Source organism: Triturus cristatus, chromosome 10 (genome assembly GCF_964204655.1).
Source record: "Triturus cristatus chromosome 10, aTriCri1.1, whole genome shotgun sequence".
NCBI lineage: Eukaryota > Metazoa > Chordata > Amphibia > Caudata > Salamandridae > Triturus > Triturus cristatus.
The window spans coordinates 324,320,197-324,344,444 of NC_140593.1; the positions used below are offsets into that span (position 1 = coordinate 324,320,197).

The 24,248-nt window shown below is 41.9% G+C and overlaps 1 protein-coding gene across 1 annotated transcript in view; it reads right to left on the reverse strand.

Annotated features, from left to right (window-relative positions):
• Nucleotides 1-554: 554 nt before the first annotated feature.
• MRC1 (mannose receptor C-type 1) overlaps nucleotides 555-24,248 on the reverse strand; it is an 841,411-nt gene continuing 817,717 nt past the window's right edge. The window contains exons 28-30 of the mRNA XM_085631521.1: nucleotides 11,908-12,072; nucleotides 11,348-11,383; nucleotides 555-1,944 (exon numbers count right to left, since the gene is read on the reverse strand). Of these exons, the coding sequence (XP_085487647.1) occupies nucleotides 1,697-1,944; nucleotides 11,348-11,383; nucleotides 11,908-12,072 (449 nt within the window). The 3' untranslated portion in view covers nucleotides 555-1,696. The remainder of the gene's footprint in view (nucleotides 1,945-11,347; nucleotides 11,384-11,907; nucleotides 12,073-24,248) is intronic.

The following is a 24,248-nucleotide window of genomic DNA, read 5'->3' on the forward strand; positions in this document are numbered from 1 at the left end:
CCCCCCATGTCCACCATGCGGTAGATGTGCTAACATTTTAATGGGTAACTGAGGTGAAAATGGGACCTTCCTACGTGTTTTGTGGGAGCACCTGTGCCAGTGCCTGGATATCACTTGGAACTCTTGGTTGTTATCCACTGCAGGACATGCCACTCCCATCAGTGCTGTAATTAAACAGGGTATCTCCCGAACAGGCAGCCCTACAACTCTGTCCAGGGTCTGTCTGCTCGCCAACCACTGTGCAAACCATTGTGGTTGGGCTGCGATACAATGCGCCTCAAAGTCGTGGACTGCCAGACCTCCTCCTGTCATCGGGCATTGCATGGTCATCAGCACCATCCTCCTATGGCCCGGCCCCTATCTGAATGCAATGATCAAGGAAATAGAGGAGCCATGAAAGTGCCACCATCTTTAGAAGCACCATTCGTCCCGCCACAAACAATGGTAAGGTGCTCCAAAAATCCATTTTCATCTGAAGTGACCTGATAGCCAGCCCCACATTTCCTTCCAGTAAATCAGCTTGATCTATATATGACAGGCATAGGGGCTCCAACTGCATTAGTTCTAATCCCTCCAGTGGATTGCAGCCTATCTCTGTTGGGAACAGTCTAGATTTATGCCTATTAACTTTCAAGCCTGACAACGAGGCAAACTGTTCAAGAATGGCACTAGCGCCGGCCAGATCACCTGACATGTTTTTAAGGAAAATTAGTGATTTGTCTGCATATAGGACTATCCGATGTAGGTGACCACCAACCTGCAACCCATGGTATCTATTTTCTTTCCGGGCAAGACTAGCCAGAGGCTCCATAGCTAGCACAAAGAGCAAGGGTGACAAAGGACACCCCTACCTTGTTCCGCTCTCAACCCGATAACTGTCCGATATGGTCCTACCGGTGTGGCCTTAGCTACAGGGTGTGTATACAGCAGCTTAGTCCATGTCAGGAAGCCCCTACCGATCCGCATGTGCACCATTACACCGTAGACATAGTCCAACTCTAGGGTGTCGAATGCCTTCTCTGTATCTGCAGCAAACACTGCTGTTTCACTGTGGTCGTAATCGTTGGACTCCAATAGAAGGCATTGAATATTGAGCGTCGTGTTACGGCCAGGGATAATCCTCACCTGGTCAGGGTGTGTTAACTTAGTCATGAGCGGGGGGAGCCTGGTTACTAGGATACTTGCAGTTTATGTAATAGCGAGGAGGGGTACAGACTTTAAATCTATTGAAGGCAACAACTTCTTTCCTGAATCTCCTTATCCTCGCTTGCTATTGGGAAATGTTTAGTATGAGTGATGATTGTCCTGATATCAGTAACTTTGTAAGACATGTCTGATGTTGGACAATATGTGGTGTGGAGATTCTCAGTTATTTATTTAACACTTGAGTATTTTCGAATTTTCAAAGAATCTCAAAGGCTTTTATAAGCAAATCATTGTGCATTGACCTCTGTTGCAATCGTGACTTAATCAAGCTTTGCATCCCACAGTTGTGTTTCATCTGGCAAGAACAGCAGCACAGTGAAAACATAAATTTAAGATAGTTGTTGCCCAGTACAGTTTCATGAATTATAAATGTTTTGCTCCATGCCTGCTCACAGGCTCTTTAACATTGGTAATGATGTTGCATTACTGGTACAAGTAGTTCCACTGTGCCACTTAATCACAGCCAGAATCACCCCTTTTTTGTGCTGCACTAAATGAGAGCATGTTCGTTCTGTTCAATATTGTTCATGAGGTCTTTGGTCTCACTTGCACAAGGTGCATTGGCTCCATTGAAGTACAACGTGTTCTCAAAGTTAATGTCTGGTACTAATTGGCTATGCTTTCGTCTGTAGATGAAATAGAGCGCTAGGATAGTGCCGGCCGCAACAAACAAAACCACTCCAACTATAATTCCAGCTTTGCCGTGGGAATGAACAGGGGTGTCTTCATTTTTATGTTCTGTGGAAAAAAAAATCTAATTATTTTCATAAATGTACACGCTCATATTATATACTAGTTAATAATGCATTACAGACCACAAACAGGTAAATAACTTGTTTAGTTTAATAATGCATAGTTGATGCCGTAACTTTATTTTTGATATATTCATTAAAAAGCGAAGGATATTTAAAGACTGAAAATAAGAAAACCCCAAGATGCATGTTCAAAACTACAAAGTCCTATTGCAATTCAGATATTCGGTTCAAATAATTTACATCGTACAAAAATTAGCTTTTTTCCTATGTAGTGTCAGACTCCTGTAAGTTACAAGGTCACCAGGAGTATTGAACTCTTAGCCCCTTTTTCACAAAACTAGACCTGTTTGTGCCTAATGATTCCAGAAATTCATTTTTGGACTTGCCTATCTGGAATCCTATGACCGATGACAGAGTGACGGGTTACCCACGCCACTATTTGGAATGCTCCTCTTGAGAGATGCATCCGATTTTACTGTTTTCTTTTTTAACAACAAATTTTATTTGGTCATTTTGCAAAACAACAAGCAGTGATCTTGTATTAGCTCATTGAAGTAGTCGGACAATATGCACATCAATAACCATTTCCATAAAAACAAACAGTCCCTGCGAAACATGCAGGTAAAATAAAAATGTTAACGATATGCAGACAGTGGGCAAGTGTCGGGATACAGCACAGAACACAGCAGGTATGAAAAGCACAGTCCAGTGAAACAGCGGTTTTACATTTTTGACTTTGACATGCATCATGAAACAGCTTTAACTGATCTATTGCTGTCTGCAACATGGTTCAAAGATCCACCGTCCTTAGGAGTAACATCATTGATAACCCGTTAGTTACTGATCATGAGGGAAACTCTATTGCAATTGTAACTTAATTGAAATATTTTGTTTTGTTTGCACTTTTAAATTAGCCACACCCTTTCTATCGTACAGTGATCACACCTTTAAATGATCCACACCCTTTTCACCTTACACTGATCACTGGGCCGTTTCACTGTTTTACTTTCCAGCTACCTTTTATGTAAATGTGTCTTGCATCTTAACACTTAGAATATATTATTATATACATAAATTACTTTTTACCAGTTTTGACACATGCTTGCATACTAAATGACAGGACTAGTGTTTGCTTAGAAATGATGCTGTACACTTTGCATAAGCTAGAGACCTTTTTATCTCCCTCCAAAGGAATCGCAAGGGAATATTGTTATTTCTACTTTACAAAAAGCGTGCAAAAAAGAGATATTATGAGGAGGCTGGGACTTAACATTCCAAATGAATACGTTTGCAGTTACTTTCCTCCTTGAACATCAGTGCAGGCTTCCACTGATTGAATGAAAACTACCACAGAAGCGCCATCCTCTCAAATGATGTCATCATTATAGGAGATGAGTGTGAGATATCACTTTCCAAAAGTAGCTATCCATAGTCTTGAGGCGGGACAAATCTATTTCACTTTTCCTAAGAGAGGCCAGCACCACAAGCTACTATAGGACGCCTTTTGTCAATGTGAAAGACTTAGCAATTGGTTGCCTCTGTATGAGGCTACTCCATAATTAAAATTGCAGTAAAAAATAATGTTTGCTTAAATAGCTATCTTCTTCTTTACCACAAGATTAGTGGCAACTGGTTAGATATGCAGACCTCATCTTGTGGGGAGCTGAATTGGAAGGTAAGGTTAAGTGCTCCTATTATTACCCACAGTATGGGGACCTATTCGTGTAACTGAGCCGAGCGCTGCTGACCGCCATTAACAATAATCAGCCTCGGCGTTTTTTAGAGGTGGGGCCAACGCTCTGAATTGTGGGCTTTTGTCTTTTCTCTAAAGGTCGATTCCTAGAGCTGGGACATCAACAGTTTAAAAATGTAATTTCCACTCTTGTACTGCCAGATAAAGTGGCAATTAATTTGCATATGCTATCATTTTATTAGCTCATCATATCCATCTACCCAAATACTCATCTTCCTTGATTTATGAGGGCCTGAATCCCTGCAGAAGATGATACATAAAAACCTACAAAAGAGTAAAATCTATCAGAGAAAAAAAAAAAAGTTATTGATTTTATATTTATGTTTCAAATATAATTTTTTGGCGTCGTTCTGTAATTTTTTAGCCAGCATGTGTTTCACCTCGTTCTCACCATTAAAGCCTGGGGCTTTTTCAAGGCTGCCAAAGATAAGAGCGGAGCTGGTCATAATCAGTGTTTCTTTTCTTATGATGCCCCAATGCACACAGTGGATCATAGCACAAGTGACAAATCACAAAAGCCTATGAAGACATGATTCATTATGAGTAAAGTAACAGAGCTATTTGTCCAGTTGATATGGCGCAGGCAGATTGATGCACAAAGAGAGAGAAGAATTAGATTGACGTGAGAAAAGGGATATCAAAAGCCATAATGAAATTGTGTTGATGCTTGGGAGTGTATTCAGGCATAAACTCAGAACTCTGCCCTTACAGAGTTATAATATGATGGTAGATTACCTTAATTCTATGTGACATCCCTACTAGGATGGACTGATTACTCTCCTATCTGTGTCTTTATACAAAGTGCAATCAATGGGAACATAATAGGATTTAACAAGGAATACCTATTAACATAAGAAGGAGAGGAATGAATAATGCTTATTTGTTAAAAGACAGATTCAGGGAAATGACTTCCTTAAGGGATTGTGATCATTCCTTTATAATTGAATTGATGAGACTGGAGAACCCTATCAGAAAGGATAGGAAAAGATAAATTAGACCATTAGGTTCAAAGTTGCTGAAGAAATCAGGTCTGAGTTAGAGGCTTTATTTAATAGATTTAATAGTTAGGTAGCAGTAGTCCTGTTTAAATTGCAGCAGATTAAACCTACAGACATATGATAACAAAAAGATTCACTTCGTAAAAGAGGGTCGAACTAATTGTGGCAGTCACAAAAGGTTTTGATGCCAGGGAGCAGGGCACATATTGAGATATTGAGGATACCGTGTTAGTTGCACAGGGATCCTTATTGAGCTCCCACAAGGTGCCATAGAGAAGCAGCATTAGGGGAGGACTGTGTTGGGTGCAGTGGTCTGCATTTTGGGCCAACTTGCAGTACTGCTGCCGCGTTCTCTGTGGTCTGGTGCTCTTGTTAGTGGAGGAAGTGTGCCAGGCATTTAATAACTGGTTCTGGATGGCAAGTTGTGAGAAACCGCATGTACGCCAACTGAGTGATGGAGAGTTATATATGCTAGATTCTACCTCTGCAAGTGGGATTGATCGGCTATTGAAAAAAGAGGTGGGGCGGTCCTGAAAGATGCCAATAAGGATGTATATGAAGTACTAATAAGTACTAGTGCAAGAAATGTATAATGCTGAAATCATGTTTTTAGACAAGCTAATGCCTGGGAAGTGGGGATGCAATATTGTAAAACATGTCAGTTTTGGTGGGAGTGATCATATTTAAAAAGTACTTAAAGGTGATATGCAGGTCCACCTATGTAACTAAAGGAGGTGGATGAAGGGGGAAAGAGTTTCAGATTGGCCCTGAATTGGATTTGCAGGAAATACTGATATGTCAGAAAATAATAGAACGGTGCAAGTGAGAGTGTAACATTTATAAAAATAGACAAGACTGTCCACTATTGTCTAGAAAGTCTGTCTGAAAGCCGGGTGGCACCTTGCAGTGGGTTGTAGACTAACATAAAGCAGATTTGGAGGTAATGCTCATAATTAGTTTGCTTATGGTAGCAAGTGGGTGCGTTCAGATGATCATATCTGAAGAAGTGAGAGTGTGAAAATATAGAATGGCGAAGGTCAGGGATTTGTTTATGAGAACGACAACAATACAATTATGTCTGTAGCACACCAAACTCAGGTTAAGAATATCTCAGGCATAGCTACATATTTACTATCAGATGTTACCCAGTGAACCTACTCTAATCAATTATGATCCTAGGGGAAATTTAAAGGCACATGGGCACCAATTTCAAAGAGGAGCAGAATAAATTGGTGTCATATGAATTTGTCCATGGTTTAAACACCGGATATTTATAATGCTGAGAATCTGTCCTTAGTCTATACATAAAGCAAATAGTATCCAACGAATATCTGCTGCCTGTAAAATACATGATTGTGGATGGAAAAGATTGGACATGTAATTGTACACAGTGAGTCAAATTGAACAGGTTGAACAGGCTGCACCTAAGACGCACAGTATTTTACTTTATAGACTGCTCTTATCAAGACAGAGTGGATGATCAGCTCTTTGTGGGCTACACAGGCGCTAAGAAGGGCAAGGCAGTGATCAAACACACCATTAGGGGCTGGGTCATTGACTGTATCGGGTTTTGCTATACTTCATTAGTGATTGTTCCTCCAGAGCTGTTCAAGTGGCTGATATCTGCCAGGTACTAAAAGGTGTTCTCTGCATACTCTTGCCAAGCACTATATGGTGAAACCCCGAAACCGGTCCTAGGATGCTTGTTTCCGGTCCAGGGAGGACCTGGCTTGGCAGTTCGGGCTTGACTGTTCCCATGAGGCACAGGGGCAAGGCTGATTTGCATATGGCCAGGTCTAAACTGGGGTGGCATGGTGAGCAAAAGAATGATGGATGTAACCCAGATCTCTTGACTGGGGGTCAATGTTTCTATTTGTTCTGCATTCCGTCCATCAATTGTGTGTCATTTGCCTCCAAGTACTATAGCCAAGGATCACAGGCATGCAGTGACAGCTTCTTTGTAAAGCAATGGTCCATGACATCTTTGGGTAACAGACACTAATCTATCTCTCCTCCCAGGGAGTTATGGCTTTGGGACTCAATCATATTGTGATGAATATTTGGGAAGTTCTACCATCAGAAATAAAAGATACTTACCTTCAGTAACATTTCTAGTGGTTTTATAATTTGCCCACAGATTTCTCATCACCCTACCATGAAGAGGTAGTGTTGTGAATGCCAATGTCCCAAAGTATGTAAACTTGTACTGTATTTGTCGCTGTCATTGTTCTCTCAGTTCTTCTATGCATGTCTCAATGGACACAGAAACATTTCACAAACCGATACTAGCACACAAGCTGCTCCTAATAATCCCTGTTGTGACCTGTAGGTGCACAGTCGCAGCTGGGGCTGCCTGATGCCACCTGGTGGTGCTGGAGAGCTAATGCTGTGGACACCTTTTCTGGACCTGTCTGAAGCCTGGAAGGGTTTTTTTTGGACTGACGTTCTCGGGGTGGTATTCACCCAGACTGTTGCCGTCATCCCCTGATTTTTTTGACCCTTTTTCTGTTGGCATTAGGTTTCTGTTGACTTTACCCCTGTTAACAAGAAGTAAAGTGATTGTGCTCTCTTTCTAAAACATTTTGAAATTGGCATAAACCTGAGTGTTACATTTGGTTTACTTGTGAGCCCATAGTATGTGTTACCACCTCTACCCAGTGCCTATAAATGAAAAGTTACTAGTGGGTTTCAGCATTTATGGTGTCACCCACTAAAGTACCCATTTAAAACATGTCTCAGGTGTGTCACTGCAGCCTGTAGTGCAGTTTAAAACTACCATTTCGACCTGGCAAATACACCTTTTGCCAGGCTTAAAGCTTCCCTTTTAATACTTATAAGCTACCCCTAAGGTAGGTCGTAAAGGCTCAAGGGGTTGGTCACACAGTATTTAAAAAGTAGGATATGTGGGATTAAGTTTTATATGCCCTGACAGTGAAAACTCCCCAAAAAGTATCTTGAAAGCTGTAAGGCTTTCTCTCCCATAAACTGGGTTGTCTTATTACACTTATTAAGTGCTAACTTCAGTTTGGGACCAGATAGAGAAATATTGTTTCCACTCAGATTAATTCTAATCTAAATCCGCTTCAATGGTAAAGTTGGATTTTTAATTTATAATTTTCAAAATGCCACTTTTAGGAAGTATGCATTTTTCTGACTAAACCAACTGTGCCTGTCTACCAGTGTCCTGGGTCACAGGACCGTGAATGACACTACTGTTGTGGGTTATTTATTCTTTCCAGACATTGGACCAAAGAAGTCCTAGGTGTGAGGGGAGTGGGTCTTCCGGACATAATGGCTAGGAAGCAGCTGTATCCTGCCCTGATTGCACTTCAAAAGACCCTGCCTGCAGCACACACAAAGAAAACTGACAACAGGTCTGACCTTACCTTTGTCACCCTAGACAGTTTGGAGCCAGGACCAGGGGAAGGGGAAGAACTGACCAGAACGAGTTTTTGGGTTAGGTCAGGGAATTCTCCCCCACAAAGGCTGGCACTAGCTATAAAGGTGACACCTGCAGACCCTTTCATCAGATCACCTCTGCACCTGTTGAAGATTCAGAAGTAGGACTGCCTTGCTGTCTGAAAAGGAAGACTAAACCTCCTTGCCTTGAACCCAAGCACCCCAATAGTGACTCTAACAGTCAGTTGGCTGACCTCTGTATTGAGCTGCAGCGACACACCAAGCTTCCAGGGACCCCCCTGCAACTGCCCAGCTGACTAGCACCAATTTAACCTGCATGTGGTCTGCTGCTGACCTCTGCTAGAGCGGTCCTGATCCCCAAGAGGTGCCTCCCAGGTCCTGGACCCTTGACTGGCATCAGAGTGCACTCCTCCTGAAGAAAAAGGTGAAGATATAGAGGTTTGGGCTCCTCTTGACAGCAAAGTGACCTCTTCTTGTCGACATATGGCCGTCAGCGTCGACCGACAGCTCTGAGTTCTATTGAGACCTGTTCTTCGTGCCAACAGCAGCTGATGGTGTCAACAGCCAATTCAAAGCTACAGTGAGACCTGCTCTTTATGCCTACAGTGACAACCCGTGTTGGCTGCCAATGCAAATCTCCAGTGAAGATCGGCTCTTCGCACTACAGCAGCAACTGTCTGTGATTCCCAGTCGGTTGATCCAACTGACAATGACCTCTCCGTTAACTTAAGAAGGTAACCCTCCAGAATGACCAACCTGGTTCCTTTATTCAACCCGCATTCAATCACGGTTGGCCTAAACTTGTGACTGTCCCCCAGTCCAGCACAACGAGATAACCGTGAGTGGTGCTTTGTGCTTCTTTGAGCTATATTCACCTAAAACTTTGAAAACTCATATCTCTGGTTTTTCTGAATGGATTTTGGTCAATTTGTTGTAATATGGTTTATTAGTTTCCCTTTATTTTTCTAAATTGGTATGTCATTTTTCTTGGCTTGTGTTTTTTCTTTATTACTGTTTAAGTGCTGCATAAATACTTTACACATTGCCACTATGTTACGCCTGACTGTGTTTGTGCCTAGCTATCAGGGAGTTAAGCACAGGTTTATTTAGTAGCGTTTGTGGTCCAAGCTGACCAGGATTGTGTTTGTCATTTGAGTGGGGCTTTTCACTGTACGGACATGTTACTTCCAATTTCTACATATCCTGCTTTTGAATACCATGCATGCTGCCTTAGGAGCTATCATCCTACATAGCTTCACAATGAAAAGAGCTTTTCGTGTCTAATCACTGTGAGGACATGTTACATCCAAATCCTACATTTCTTGCCTTTAAACCCTGCCTTAGGAACTATAAGGCCTACATAGGGGTGTCAGTATCAGTATTTAATAGGGAGGTTTCGACCCATCAAAAGGATTTATTTTGACAGGTCAAGATACCGTTTTTATACAACTACAGTCAGTCTTCAGTGGTAGAAGGCCTGAAGCCATGTTTGCACTGCTACTGTTGTGGATGGTACAATAGCTGCTGCCCTCCACTGATTCCATTCAACTTACAGGCACTGGGCACACCTTGTTCCATATACTAGGGACTTATTTGTAAGTTAAATATACCAATTATGAGTATACCAATTCAAACATTTTAAAAGGAGGAGCATGGGTGCTTTTCTACATCAACAGCAGTAAAGTGCACAGAGTTCTACAGCCAGCAAAAACAGAAAGGGCAGAAATGTGAGGTACGCCTCACAAAAGGTGGTAATTTCCTACAGAACTATTTTCTGATTCTTCACTGCTCTGTTCCTCACTTTATCTGCGTTTGAACCAGACCAAGAGTCATTTGAGTCCTGGCCCTGAAAATATAAAATGACCTTCCCTTTGATGTTCAAAGCATCACTAGATTTGGACTTTGTACACTGTCAGTCAAAACATTTATTGTGTTGATCAGGTCTAGTTTAAGTCCTGCCAATAGATAATACCTTGCAACAAGATGCTATAGTGCAGATGCACTTTTAAAATAATATTAATAATAGCAATAACAATGCTAGCAATAATAATAATCTTGTGCAGTGACCATTTAATGGAATTATAAATAAGCCAGTTTTGGTGATGTTGTGCCACATGTAAAGCTTTTAGCAGTCTTCTACTGCAAGTTACTTGGGCACTAATAACATTTCATCTTTGCAGCTAGTTATGTTAAAATGTTTTTGAAGAATGACTTATGGAGCTAAGTTATACCAAATTGTCATCCAATAACTGGTCTTCGGACCAACAATCGTATGTTATGCAGACCTTTCAGGGGAGTCAAATTCAAACCACCTCCTAGATCAAACATTTCTACTTCATAGGCTGCTCTAGTTTTCCTAAACACGTTTCTGAGTTAGCCTTAAAAATCAGATTTATCTTGATGATGGGTTTCTGCTCCATCTGCATTCTGTGACCACTGATTTTTCGCACCAGTATTTTAAATGTAAGAGTGGTAAATGTTTAAAAGAAAAAGTAATTTTCCTTCACTAACAATATTTCTGGTAGATACATACTCTTGCTTCAGTATCCTGCATTTGTATATTACACGCGTTTTTTCTTTTTCTTGCGTGCCCTATTTTGGAGTAATGTACGCACTTGTTTCTGCCTAAGATCAGCCTGTGTCACACAAAATAGGGCATGCAAGGAAAAGAAAAAACACACGTAATATACAAATGCAGGATACTGAAGCACCAGGAAACCCGTCTTCTAACCGAGGTTTGCATAATTGCAGGCTGGGATGGAATTATAACCGGAAGGAAGACCTAGAAAATCAACCGCCCTGATGAAGCCGCAGGATTGTTTCCCAGGGGTGTCGAAACATGTGTTAGACAAAATAAAGAACAAATGAACAAAAAAATATGTGAAATATTGAGACATTTCTGTTAATCACTATATGTTGATATTAGCATGTGCTGGAGGGTAAAAAGCATATGCGCATGAAAGTAAATACTTAGGAATTCAGCATCTGGACACATTTACAAAATACTTATTGTCATGTTTTAAAAAAGGTTTCGAAACTTTACAGAGGAGCTATCTTGTTTCATTTTGTTGTTGTTGTATTTCATGTATTTTCTTTCGCTGAAATATATTTTGAACGCTGTGCATTTGAGAAAAAATGTCTTCCAAAAAAGAGATCATTCATTGTCTTATAGCAGCAATGAGAATGGTTTTTGTAAAAGTTGACATTTATCTTACCTTGCGGTTTTGCTGGTAATACAGTTGCATCGAGAACTAGAAAAAAAAGCCAAAATAAAAAACCTATTACTTTTTATAATGTTTCTTATCCCACAAGAAATATAGCAGTGTAAAATATACTCATATTAGTACATTTCATATTGTATGCTCCATCACAGATATATATTATTTGTAAAAAATGTAAGAATGGCATTAAATCACCATTAATGCACTCTATGTATGAATAAATAAAGCAATGTATGAAGAACCACAGGCCAATAGTAAGATTTATTATGCTGTAATACATATTTTAGAATGCGCAATAAAATATCAAATGGATTTGCATTCATTTAGATTACTGTAGTTCATTTGTAAATTAAGTTTCTCATTAGAACCTAAAAAGCCTGTGACCAGAAGACTCATACAATGGTTTTGTTTCATCCTTCATTGCTAAATAAATCTAGTTTGGTAAACTTTAAACATAAGTCATAGAATGTTTTAAAGTAACTCTCAACATGATCTAGTTTTTCATTACACGAAAGGTTTGATATAATCAAAGTAAAATACGTAGTTCTGCTCACCCTTCTTTTTTTTGCAAACATAAAATTTGTAGGACGAACAGTGATGATCGGACCATTCACCATCAAGACTGCTCATCCCGATACATTGTGATGAATCGTCCGTGGGATACTTGTTCTTCCAATTTACAAAATCAACAACACTGTTGTCTAACCACAACCAACTTCCTAAAATAAAAATATATGTATAAAACAATGTTACATTAAAACAGCAAAGCAAGTCAAATAAATTAATTTTATGATTCAATTCTGAACAATAAAAAGATACTTTTATAAAATCCTAACAAACACAGCAATATTTCAGTACTTCAAAATATGACCTAGTTTAGAATCTTAAATCTAGTTGAAAACAGTTTTAATAAACCTTTGCAGTACATCAAACCTAATCAATGTGATTCTTATCACTGTACCAATGTATGAGTTTCCACATTTCTACATCCCAGACAGCATTGACAATTAATCTGTTTTGGGACATAGGATCGATTTTGTACCAACCCCAATGAAGCTGATGTTGGATACAGGTCGTCCCGGTCAGAAATTTTACTATCTGACTTTTTCATTTAATGGAAGTCAAAATGCTCCAGCAGGGCAAGTTCAAAGGCTGTGACCAGTGTGAGTCTCTTGAATTTAGACTATGGCAGTTGGGTCGCCATTGTCAGGGTTGTGTAGGTAATGCTTCCGCCACCCTGGCTGGACTACTGCCCACGTTACCTAGAGATTTGTGCTGGCCATATAGAGATCTCGGTGCCCTCAGAAGAGGCACCACCATGACAGCTCCTCTAAAGGCATTGGAAGCTTGCTGAGTGACCGCTATGTTTCAGGCAGAGCTCAGCAAATGTTTTTGTGTTCCGAAATCAAACACCCATGGTGGGAGTTCTTGTTTGAAAAATAAACATATAGTAGTCCGGATGTACTGGGAGTATTCTCCCGGATATGGGGGGGGGATTCTCATTATTTTTAGTTTGGAACTGCCAGTTTTACTTTGGCTGTCCCAAAGTGAAAAAAAAATCACGCCATCCACTCTAAATAGGACTGATGATGTAATGCTCTTAAATGGACAGCCACAACCCAGTCAGGCCATTGGTGAAGGATATCTGACTTTCTGGGATTTCAGGTGCAATTAAAAACTCAATTGCAGCTTTGATGCAGAAAATGTAAAGTAGCAAGCACGAATTGAGGTTGGCAATGACCAAACAGATTTAACCACTGAGAATACTGGCTGGGATTGTGGGTCTGTTAGCATAGTCAATCCAGGCATATTTCCAAGGACCACTACACTACAGGGCCCTTCAGAGATTGAAGATTCTACACCTTTGCAGGGGTCTGTAATATGTGGACCAGGTGAGGTTGCTGGCGGATGCCACAGCAGAGCTGTCATGGCGGTTAGCACATATGGAAGCCTGGAACAGCAGAGCCATCTTTGGCTGCCAACCAGAGATAGATATAGAATCAGATGCCAGCACTTGGTGCTGGGGAGCCAAATGTGGCACAGTCTCCACGTGGCCAGATGGTCAGAGATGGAACTAGATCATCACATCAATTGCTTGGAACTCCTTGTGGGTTCATTTGCCATCAAGACTCTGTTGCCTCAAGTGGAGAATTGCTGCATTCTTCTGAGGATGGACAATATATCCATGATCAGCTACATCAACAAGCTAGGTAGGAACAAAATCTCAGATATTGATGAAAATAGCCATGGATTCTTTGCATATCTGTGATAGCAGAAAACATTCAGGGACAACGGCTAACATAGCGGATTCGAATTATATATATCTAATGGATAACAATGATTAGAAGCTGCATTCTCAGGTGTTTCAGTCTTTCATTTAGAAGCAGGATCTGTGCAGTGTGGACTTGTTTATGTTCAGGCTGTAGAACCAAACAGGAGAATCTCTTTAGTTGGAGGCCGGACCCATTGGCAATAGAGACAGATGCGACCCTTCAAGACTGGAATGAGAATCTTCACTATGCGTTTTGACCCTCATGATGATTTCGAGGGTAATATCACAAGTGATGAGGCTGGATGCGGACTTGATGCTATTGACTTTGATGTGAAGGACTCAAAACTCTTAACCCTATTATTTCTTCTCACTCAGAGACCCATTGGGTCAACTGCACCAGTTGATTCGGACCCGACAGCTATGGCTCATGGCTTGAAGGGTTTTGGGAGTTGTTGGCAAATAGCTGGAATGTTGCAGCAAACAGAATTTTACAATCATCAGGCATGGTCCTACAACACGCATAAATGATATTTTTCAACCTTGAAGAGATTGGTATATTGGTGCACCAAGCGAGATGTGGGTTCCTTGAGGTCATGTGTACACCCAGTGATTAATTTTCTGTCATAAGGTAGCAGCTAAGTGTTTGGTATACAGGTCAATGAATACATTCTGCTGTGCTATTTCAGCAGGACACAATACGGTAGATGGTAAACCAGTGGGTGAATACCCCTTAGTCTGTAAACCTTTAAGTGGCATTCAACTTTATAATCGTTCCGAGCCTAAATATTTAGGCCCAGATTTATTGGGATTTGCGTTGCTCTTGCGTGATGCCAATCATTGAAAGAGAAAACATGCCTTTTAATGGGAGTAATAAATCCAGGGTAGGAGCTATTTGTGCCAACTTGTGTGACTTTGTAATTGACATTTGAGGGAATACCAGATTTACTAAAGCTAGTAAACCTGGGATCAAAATAGTGTGCCGACCACAGATGATGATGATGATGGTGATGAGGAGAAAATGTTGATTTCTTCTTGTTACTTTCTCTTTCTATGTGTGATACATTCTGCGTCACACATAGAAAGAGGAAATTGCCTCTTCGGATTGGTTTCGTGAAGGAAGGTAATCCTTCTAGCACAAACAATAAGCAAGGGTGCAAGCGTTGATGCTAGGCAGCTTCAAGTGCGCCTGCGCAGAAAGTGGGCTGAAGAGGGTCATTTATTAGTAGATATGGCGCTGTTCAGCTATCTTCCATTCATCCAATGCAGCACATCAACTTTCATTGCTGCCGTGTGTTGTGTGAGCTTTTAGTAAATATACTCCTTCGTGTTATGGGAAGGTAATGTAGTGTTTCACTAGATTGAGAGATGGCTGGAAAACGTACGTGGCATGTAAACAATTATCTGTGAAATTGACAATGCTGCTCTGTCTGATTTCATGCAGATGGGTATCTTATATGCATGGGTCTGGATTTAACATGTATTTTGTTTTCTTCTGAGTTTGATTTCATATTTCTAGGAATATAATTACACATTCTAGATGTATCTCTTACCCTGCATGTCCAAATAGTCCTAAATTGTGTGTGGTACAATGCTCTAAAGCATACATGGATTTTAGGAGGGAATTTAGAAAAGAGTCATCAGGCAACAGTTTATTGCTCTACAAAAACCTTTTCTACCAGTGACTTCAGCATCTTTGCCCAGGTGGGTAGGGTGGCTATTGTCTGAGGCTGGTATTGCTATCTCCAAGTTAGGAGGGCATTCTGCAGGAGCTGCTATGGCCTTAAAAGCTTACTACTTGGGGTCCAGGATAGAGAATATCTTGAATGCGGCTGAATGTACATTTGAAACATTATATTACAAACCTATTATAAATGTTGCTTCTGTTGTTGTCGGAAAGTGTTACACCAGTTTAATCTGAGCACCCGGTCTTGCCATAGAATAACAATTTTCTAGCTATTGCATCAAGAATCTTCTATTCTATTAATGACATGGAAGTGAGGATTACCCCGCCAGTGATTAATGCACATATGTGCATGATTTAATGCTTGATATGTTATTTTACAATTAAATTAAGTTTCCTTTCCTGATTTGGCAAAGGCTGTTGCAATTGTTGAGTTTTCTATTTCCTGAAATGAACAGAAGTAGGAGTAGACTTGGTGATGGAATGAAGATCACGACAGAAGAAATGCAATTTGCAGACATTGCTTAGTATATGCAAGGTCAACATATCGGTGTTCAGTGACCTGTTTTGGGGGTACTTGAGCCTGAAGATCAAGGACAGTTTGTGGTGGACTAAGTTCTAAAATGTTGGTTTTTTACCAGTATTGAAGTTTTAGGTTCTTATGGACTGACAGCAAGACTTTTCCTTCAAAGAAAGCAGGAGCCAGATTTCCCTCTTACACTTGGGGGGTTTGATTCATGGTGATTGGTGGATGACATTATGAGGGGGAATGTAGTTAATGTTTTGAAATGTTTTTATTTGCTGCTATGTCTTACAGTGAAGAAAAGAGAAGAGTAATCCTCGCCTCTATGTTTGAACTAGAATTGAAAATTCTTGATTCAATAGTTAGAAAGTGTTTTATTGTTCCTGATTGGGGGGCAGAGGCTGTCACAGCATGACATTCTCCAAGATTCGTCTGGAGTAAAAAAGACTCACTGTCGATCTCAGGGTGAGCGGGGTATTTCAATAAAGAGAAAGCACCGCAGAATTCAGCCCATCTGATCTGCACATAGTACTTCTATATATGTGAACAAGGCAGGAATACTTCAGGTGCAGTACACCAAAGGGGAGCATTATTTTCAGGAACTTTTGCAGCTCTGCCTGAAATGGTGGCAGTACTCTCCAAGAACTTCAGTGTAGGTTGTAGTAGTCTGCCTGTACTTAGCAGTGCTGCCAAGTCCTTCAAAGCAGGCCAGCAAACCTTGCCCGGGGCTCCTCATCAGCAATCTATATTCCCTGTAATGTGTGTGCTTGAGCACCTGTGTACACTGTATGTCCATGCAGTGCCTCACATAGCTGCCAAGTACTAGATTGCTTATGTGAGACACTACCATAGTTCAAGTGCGCTGATGTGTGACATTCCTTTCTGTTATGTGTGAAACTTAATTGTGATTAAAACCATACAGATAAATGGCTGTGGAGATAAACATCAGAAATTATCCAAAGAGGTGTCATATGGAGCGCTAGCAGTAAGTGCCACTTTCTGTTCAAATCTACTTGCACTGGGATAGTGCTGCTCACCGGTGCATAATGCCACTGAATTTAAAGTTACCGGCTTCTGCAGTAAGTATGGGCCATCCAGCATCAGCCTTTTGAAACAGTGCGCAGTGTTCCGAGGTTTAACAATGACAGCTGTTAATGTTTCTTCCACCCCTGTCCTGGCTGCAGGCACTGGGAGCAGCTAAATGCTGATTTTAAGAGTCTTTTTCAGTGCACCTACAAATAGCTTTTCACACTCGTGGCACAAAAAGCACTGTTTCTGAGCCCAGAACAACTCGAAATTGCGTGACTAAATGTTCCTGTGCTGGAATGCGGGAATGACTAATGATTTGCGAAATGTCTGACCTGTGATGCGTGGCACTTGTCAAGTCTGGCATAAAGAAGCTGGGAGTGCCTACATGCAAACTATAAGATGCCAAAGCAGGCATTGGCAAATTAAACATGTTTTTTAGTAAACATAGCATAGATCCCTTCTCTAAATAAAGTGTATTTGGGCAATGTTCTATGCTTGTCATGACATCTAAACAATGTAGACAAACAAATGAGTGCCGGGACCCAAGGTTTTGGTCAGAAGCTCGTGACTGGTGCTACTGAATCGTAAACACACTGAGAGGGGGACCAGGAGCAAGAGTTAAAGAGAAGGTCCTGTACCAGCGCTCCTAAGATAGTTATATACACAAAATGGTACCAGTTCCTATAGTGGGCAGTCCCAATACGGTATACTGCCTGAGGGGTTGGGAAAAACAAAGTGATTAGAAAGGTTCGCGGTGATGTCTTAGGGACACGAATAAACCGTGATCCCTAGAATATGGACATATAGGATACATTCTCACCTATATCAATTTTTTTGTTACTCTTTTACTTCTGGTCCTGACGAAGCGCTACGGATCCGTTAGGGACCGCAGGGAAGCGCGAAACATGTTGACCACCCACCTCACGTTCTCACTCTCACTCATACTTTATCACATACGGGTCGAGAGTAGCAGAACAGCCTACCTTTCCCCTACTTTTTTAGAGTGCTACTTAGGCACCACTCCCCGTTAGATTTTAACCAGACCCGTAGGACTCATTAATAAACCGTTTGGGGTCCCTACAGGTCTTTTTAGTCTCACCACGTCACCCACAATCCCCACACACCCGCATGCACAACTACGGCTACTCCAATAAAAAGATCTCTGACAGAGAGCCCTCCTGAAGGGCCCGTGAGGGACTGCAGCGCCACCCCCACGAGGAGCAACGCCCGATGATGATGCTTTGCACCCGCAAGGGTGTGTGAGGGCACTTGGAAAACCACCCAGGAGTATCTGGCCTACACCTTAGACATCACCGCGAACCTTTCTAATCACTTTGTTTTTCCCAACCCCTCAGGCAGTATACCGTATTGGGACTGCCCACTATAGGACATGGTGCTACTGAATGTCAGAATGCCGAATACCAAAGCAGCTTAATGTTAATTCTACATAATGCATCTTTAATCCACCACCACACACTTTCGGTTGGTCCCTTTATCTCATTCTTGCAGGTTCCTGCTTCTCCCCTTGTTACAGTTTTCTGTTTATCTCTTTGTCCTTCTTGCCCTCGTGTGTTTTTTTCCTCTCTTGTTCGAAGTTCGGAGCGGAAAAATAAGTGCCAGTCCCCAAAAATGAGTGCCCGGGGCTCCAACTTTATCCACTGGCTCAAATTAAGCACTGAACTTAGGTATGCAGATATCCCGCCCCAATTCATCTGCATACCCACAATCCTTTGCAACAACCCCCTCTTATTGTCAGAGACAAATGCATAAGCAGATCAATGGATAGATATGCAGACAATTTGGTTAGTTTATGATCTACGTGCAGTGGAATAACACTGCTGCATTTCCAATCAACGAGCAAAGCAAAAGGACATTTAAAAACACGCTGTTCATGCAAAACACTATGGTCTTGTTCTCTCTCTTTCTCTGTGCCCTATATTTCCATAGCCTATTAACCCCTTCGCTGCTAGACCTTTCCCCCCGTGCTAAGCCTTTTTTTTGCTATATGGGGTAGTTTGCACTTAGGCCCCTGTAACTTTTTGACCACATAAGGTATCCATGCCAAATTTGTGTTCTTTTCTTCCAACATCATGGGGATTCTAAAGGTACCCAGGGTTTGTGGATTACCCTGGAGGGGACCCAGAAATTAGCCAAAATATAGCTACATTTTGTATTTTTTTGGAAAAATTGGAAAAAAGGGCTACAGATGAAAGCCTCTGTTTTTTTTCCCTGCAAATGGGTTGTGGTGCTGAAATCACAATTTTCCCAGATTTCAGGGACAAGTAGACTTTTGTCGGAAAACCATAAGATTTTACACAGTTTTGGCATTTGTCTGGGACATAGCCTATTTTTGCTATTTTTTGTGCTTTCAACCTCCTTCCAGTTAATAGTAGAAAAGGTCATTAAATCAATAATGGATCCTGAAAAAGCTATACATTTCAGAATAGTAGACAGAATTTTGAATTCAGCGAGGGGTCATTTGAGTATATCCTTCAAGGTTTCTTTATAGAAAATAACAGTTGAATATAGGAAACATTGAAAATTAGTTGAAAAAAGTAGCCATTTGTATCAACGTTCTAACCTATAACTTCTTCTAATTATGATAGCTGTTTGAAAGCAATATACCGTTACATCTGCTGGACCTTTCTCGTTGAGGGGATATATAGGACTTGTAGGTTCACCAAGAACCCGACGAACCCAGAGCCAATAACTGAGAAGTGTCTTGCAATGGTTTTTTACTATGTACCGGGAATATAGCAATTAATTCGGGAAAATATATACATGGAAAAATCAGTATGAAAGACACCTATGTATTTCTGAAATTGGAACAAAATATAGAATTTAGAAACAGTAGATATTTGCACATTTCCGAAATTGTGAGTACCCATACTAGCATGAGAATTACCGGTAATTTTTCAAAATGACTTCTTTTTTACACATTGTCTTTCATTTGGATGGCAGAAATGCATCAAAAGTCAATTGGTAATAACAGTTGCTCTATAATTCTCTGTTACCTGAAGTTACCTGAAGTCTCCTGATAAAAATAGTACCTCACTTGTGTGGGTAGGCATAGTGCCCGTGACAGGAAACGGCTCAAAACGCAACGTGGACACAATTTATTTTCACAGTGAATATTGACCTTTTTTTTCAAAGGGCCTGGCTGTAGATTTTGAACCGTGGCTCTGCCGGCACCTAGGTAAACATAGCAAACCTATGCATTTTTGAAAACTAGACACCCAGGGAATTCCAGGATGGCATGACTTGACTGGCTCTCACCAGGTTCTGTTACCCAGAATCCCTTTCAAACCTCAAAATGTGTCCAAAAAAATACATTTTCCTCACATTTCTGTGGTGGAAAGTTCTGGAATCTGCGTGGATCTACAAAATCCCACCCACCCTGCTTTCTCCAAAGTCTTTTGAGAAAAATGGTACCTCACTTGTGTGGGTAGGCCTAGTGCCCATGACAGGAAGCAGCCCAAAACGCAACGTGGAAACATCGCATTTTCACAGTGAAAACTGACCCTTTTTTGCAAAGTGCCTAGCTGTAGATTTTGAACCCTAGCTGTGCCGGCACCTAGGGAAACCTAGCAAACCTATACATTTTTAAAACCTAGACACCAAGGGGAATCCAGGTGGGGGTGACTTGTCTGGCTCTCGCCAGGTTCTGTTATCCAGAATCCCTTGCAAACCTCAACATTTGTCAAAAAACAAACATTTTCCTCACAGTTCTGTGGTGGAAAGTTCTGGAATCTGCATGGATCCACACAATTCCACCCACCCGCATACCCCAAAGTCTTCTGAGAAAAATGGTACCTCACTTGTGTGGGTTGGTCTAGTGCCCGCAAGAGGAAACAACCCAAAACGCAATGTGGACACAGCACATTTTCACAGTGAAAACAGACACTTCTTTTGCAAAGTGCCTAGCTGTAGATTTTGAACCCTAGCTCTGCCGGCACCAAGGGAAACCTAGCATACCTATGAATTTTTGAAAACTAGACACCCAGGCGAATCCAGTATGGAGTGACTTGTCTGGCTCTCACCAGGTTCTAATAACCAGAATCCCTTGCAAACCACAGAATTTGTCAAAAAACCCAAATTATCCTCACATTTCTGTGGAGGAAAGTTCTGGAATCTGCGTGGATCCACAAAAATTCCACCCGCCCCGCATTCCCCAAAGTCTTCCGAGAAAAATGGTACCCCACTTGTATGGGTATGTCTAGTGCCCGCGACAGGAAACGGCCCAAAACGCAACATGGACACACCACATTTTCACATTGAAAACTGACCATTTTTTTGCAAAGTGCTTAGCTGTAGATTTTGAACCCTAGCTCTGCCGGCACCTAGGAAAACCTAGCAAACCTATACATTTTTGAAAACTAGACACCCAGGGGAATCCAGGATTGGGTGACTTGTCTGGCTCTCACTAGGTTCTGTTACCCAGAATCCCTTGCAAACCTCAATATTTGTAAAAACAAAACATATTTTCCTCACATTTCTGTGGTAAAAAGTTATGGAATCTGTGTGGATCCACAAAACTCCGCCCACCCTGCATTCCCCGAAGTCTTCCCGAGAAAAATGGTACCTCACTTGTGTGGGTGGGTCAAGTACCCACGACAGGCAAGGGCCCAAAACCAATTGAGGCAACATCAAAATTACCTAAAACAAAACAACCTGGTTTTGCAAGGGGGGGTCCCATGAGTTTTGGGCCCCGGGGTCAGCAGTCATCTAGGGGAAACCTAACAAACCCACACATTTCTGAAAACTAGACACCCGGGGAAGTCCAGCAAGGTATGGCTTGCATGGGTCCCCAAACATTTCCCTACCCAGAATCTCTTGCAAACCTCAAATTGTGCTGAAAAAGTTACTTGTTTCTCAAATTTCTGTGTGGGAAAGGTCTGGAATCTGCGTGGATCCACACATTTCCTATCACCCAGCGTTCCCCCGGGTCTCCCGATAAAAATGGTACCTCACTCGCGTGGGTGGGTCAAGTACCCGCGACAAGAAAGGGCCCAAAACCTATTGAGGCGACATCAAATTTACCTATCACAAAACAACCTGGTTTTGCAAGGGGGTCCCATGAGTTTTTGGCCCGGGGCTCGGCGGTCATCTAGGGAAACATACCAAACCAACACATTTCTGAAAACTAGACACCCGGGGAAATCTGGCAAGGTATGGCTTGCGTGAGTACCCCAACATTTCCCTACCCAGAATCCCCTGCAAACCTCAAATATTGTTGAAATAATCAATTTATTCTCATATTTCTGTGTGAGAAAGTTGTAGGATCACTGGGCTGACACACATTTCCTACTACCCAGCATTCCCCCATGTCTCCCGATAAAAATGGGACCTCACATGTGTGGGTAGGCATAGTGGCTGCAACAGGAAATGGCCCTGTGGAGATTTTTTCAGCTAAATTTGAGGTTTGCAGGGAAATCTGGGTAGGAAAACGTTGGGTGACCCATGCAAGCCATACCTCGCTGGACTCCCCTAGGTGTCTAGTTTTCAGAAATGTGTGGATTTGGTAGGTTTCCCAAGATGGCTGCCGAGCCCTGTCCAAAAACCCAGGTGACCCCCCTTGAAATACCAGGTTGTTTTGTAATAGGTAATTTTGCTGTCTCCTCAATACGTTTTGGGCCCTTGCCTGTCGCGGGTACTTGACCCACCCACTCAAGTAAGGTACCATTTTTATCGGGAGACATGGGGGAGAAATTTGTGTCAGCCCGATGATCCTACAACTTTCCCACACAGAAATTTGAGAAAAAAGTGATTTTTTATCAAAATGTGAAGTTTGCAGGGGATTCTGACTAGAGAAACGTTGGGTGATCCACACAAGCCATACCTCGCTGGACTCCCCCGGGTGTCTAGTTTTCATAAATGTGTGGGTTTGGTAGTTTCCCAAAATGGCCGACAAGCCTGGGGCCAAAAACCCAGGTGACCCCCCTTGCACCGCAACGCACTCGTGTTGGAGGCCCGCAGTCTTGGTGGTTGCCCCACACTAATGGTGTGGGCCCACACTCATGGTGGGACCGCTGCAATGAGAAACTGTGATGTGGAGGTCCAGCCACAATTGCAGGCCCCCCTCTACAACTGCGGGGCCTCCTCCTCAAATGCGGAGACGCTTTGTGAAGCGGACCCTCTATGTTTCACGCATCTTAAATTCAAAATGCAACCATTTATTTGGGAGCACATACATCTGCACAGAAAGAACTAACTGTTATTATTATTGATGTAGTGTCCGGTAAGGTACGGGTGTGACGGGGTGAGGTGGATGCGGGGGGGTGAATAAAAAAAAGTCACTTACCTGATCACGCCACGTCTCTACTTCGTCTCTCACACATTGAGTGAATCTCTTCCAGGATGCACCCAGGCTCCCCACAGCCAATCACAATGCTACAATGTAGCATTGTGATTTGTGCTGAGCGCCGTGGTTCGGTGCTCAGCGAGGGAATGGGTGCCTGGGCATGTTCTCCATGCAGGCTGTAATGCAACCTGCATGGAGAACATGCAAAGTGAGCATGGCTGGTTGGTTGGCCCGAGAGGGCCGGTCAAACATTCATGCGCACTTTACATATTGCACAACCACTCCTCGTCTCTGACGTCAGGGGAGCCAAGCCCCGCCCTAGCCTGACGATATGATACATAAAATGGTAATAACTTCCGTTATTATCAATTTATTTTTCCATTTACACTGCTCCGTGAGCAGTGCGGCGATGCACCTCCGCCTTAGCGGAGGAGCCGCCACTGTATTATTCTACTTCTCCTTGGCAAGAATATTGTTTGCATGCACTCATACATGCACTTTGAAATACACTTCACTCCACGACTCTGTACCACCTGTCACAGTCATAGGCATATTTAAAAATTATATATGTTTTGGTTTGCAGTTTTCCAGGAAATAGTAGAACTGAGTAATTGTTTAATTGACCCACAAATCGCGGGATGTGCAACATATTGTAATTTAAGTGGTGGTGTTCAAAGAGTAGTGGCTGTGTCAGTTCGGGGCTACTTACACTGTATTTCAACAACTTATTATCTAAGATTAAACATACTGTATATTTTGGACTTGGCTCTTTCTGCTAGGGTCACCCCCAACTTTTTGCCTTTACCCTTCTGTTTTCTGAACCTGTTTATGTTGGCTATAAGGACTCTATGCACTTTATCACTGTTAATCAATGCTAAAGTGCTTGTGCTCTCTCCTTTAAACATAGTGAAATTGGCTTAGCCGAATTGGCACATTTAATTTACTTGTAAGCCCCTAGTAAAGTGTTCTACATGTACCCAGGACCTGTACATTAAATGCTATTAGTGGGCCTGCAGCACTGGTTGGGCCACCTACTTAAGTAGCCTTTTAAACATATCTGAGGCCTGCCATTGTAGCCTGTGTGCGCAG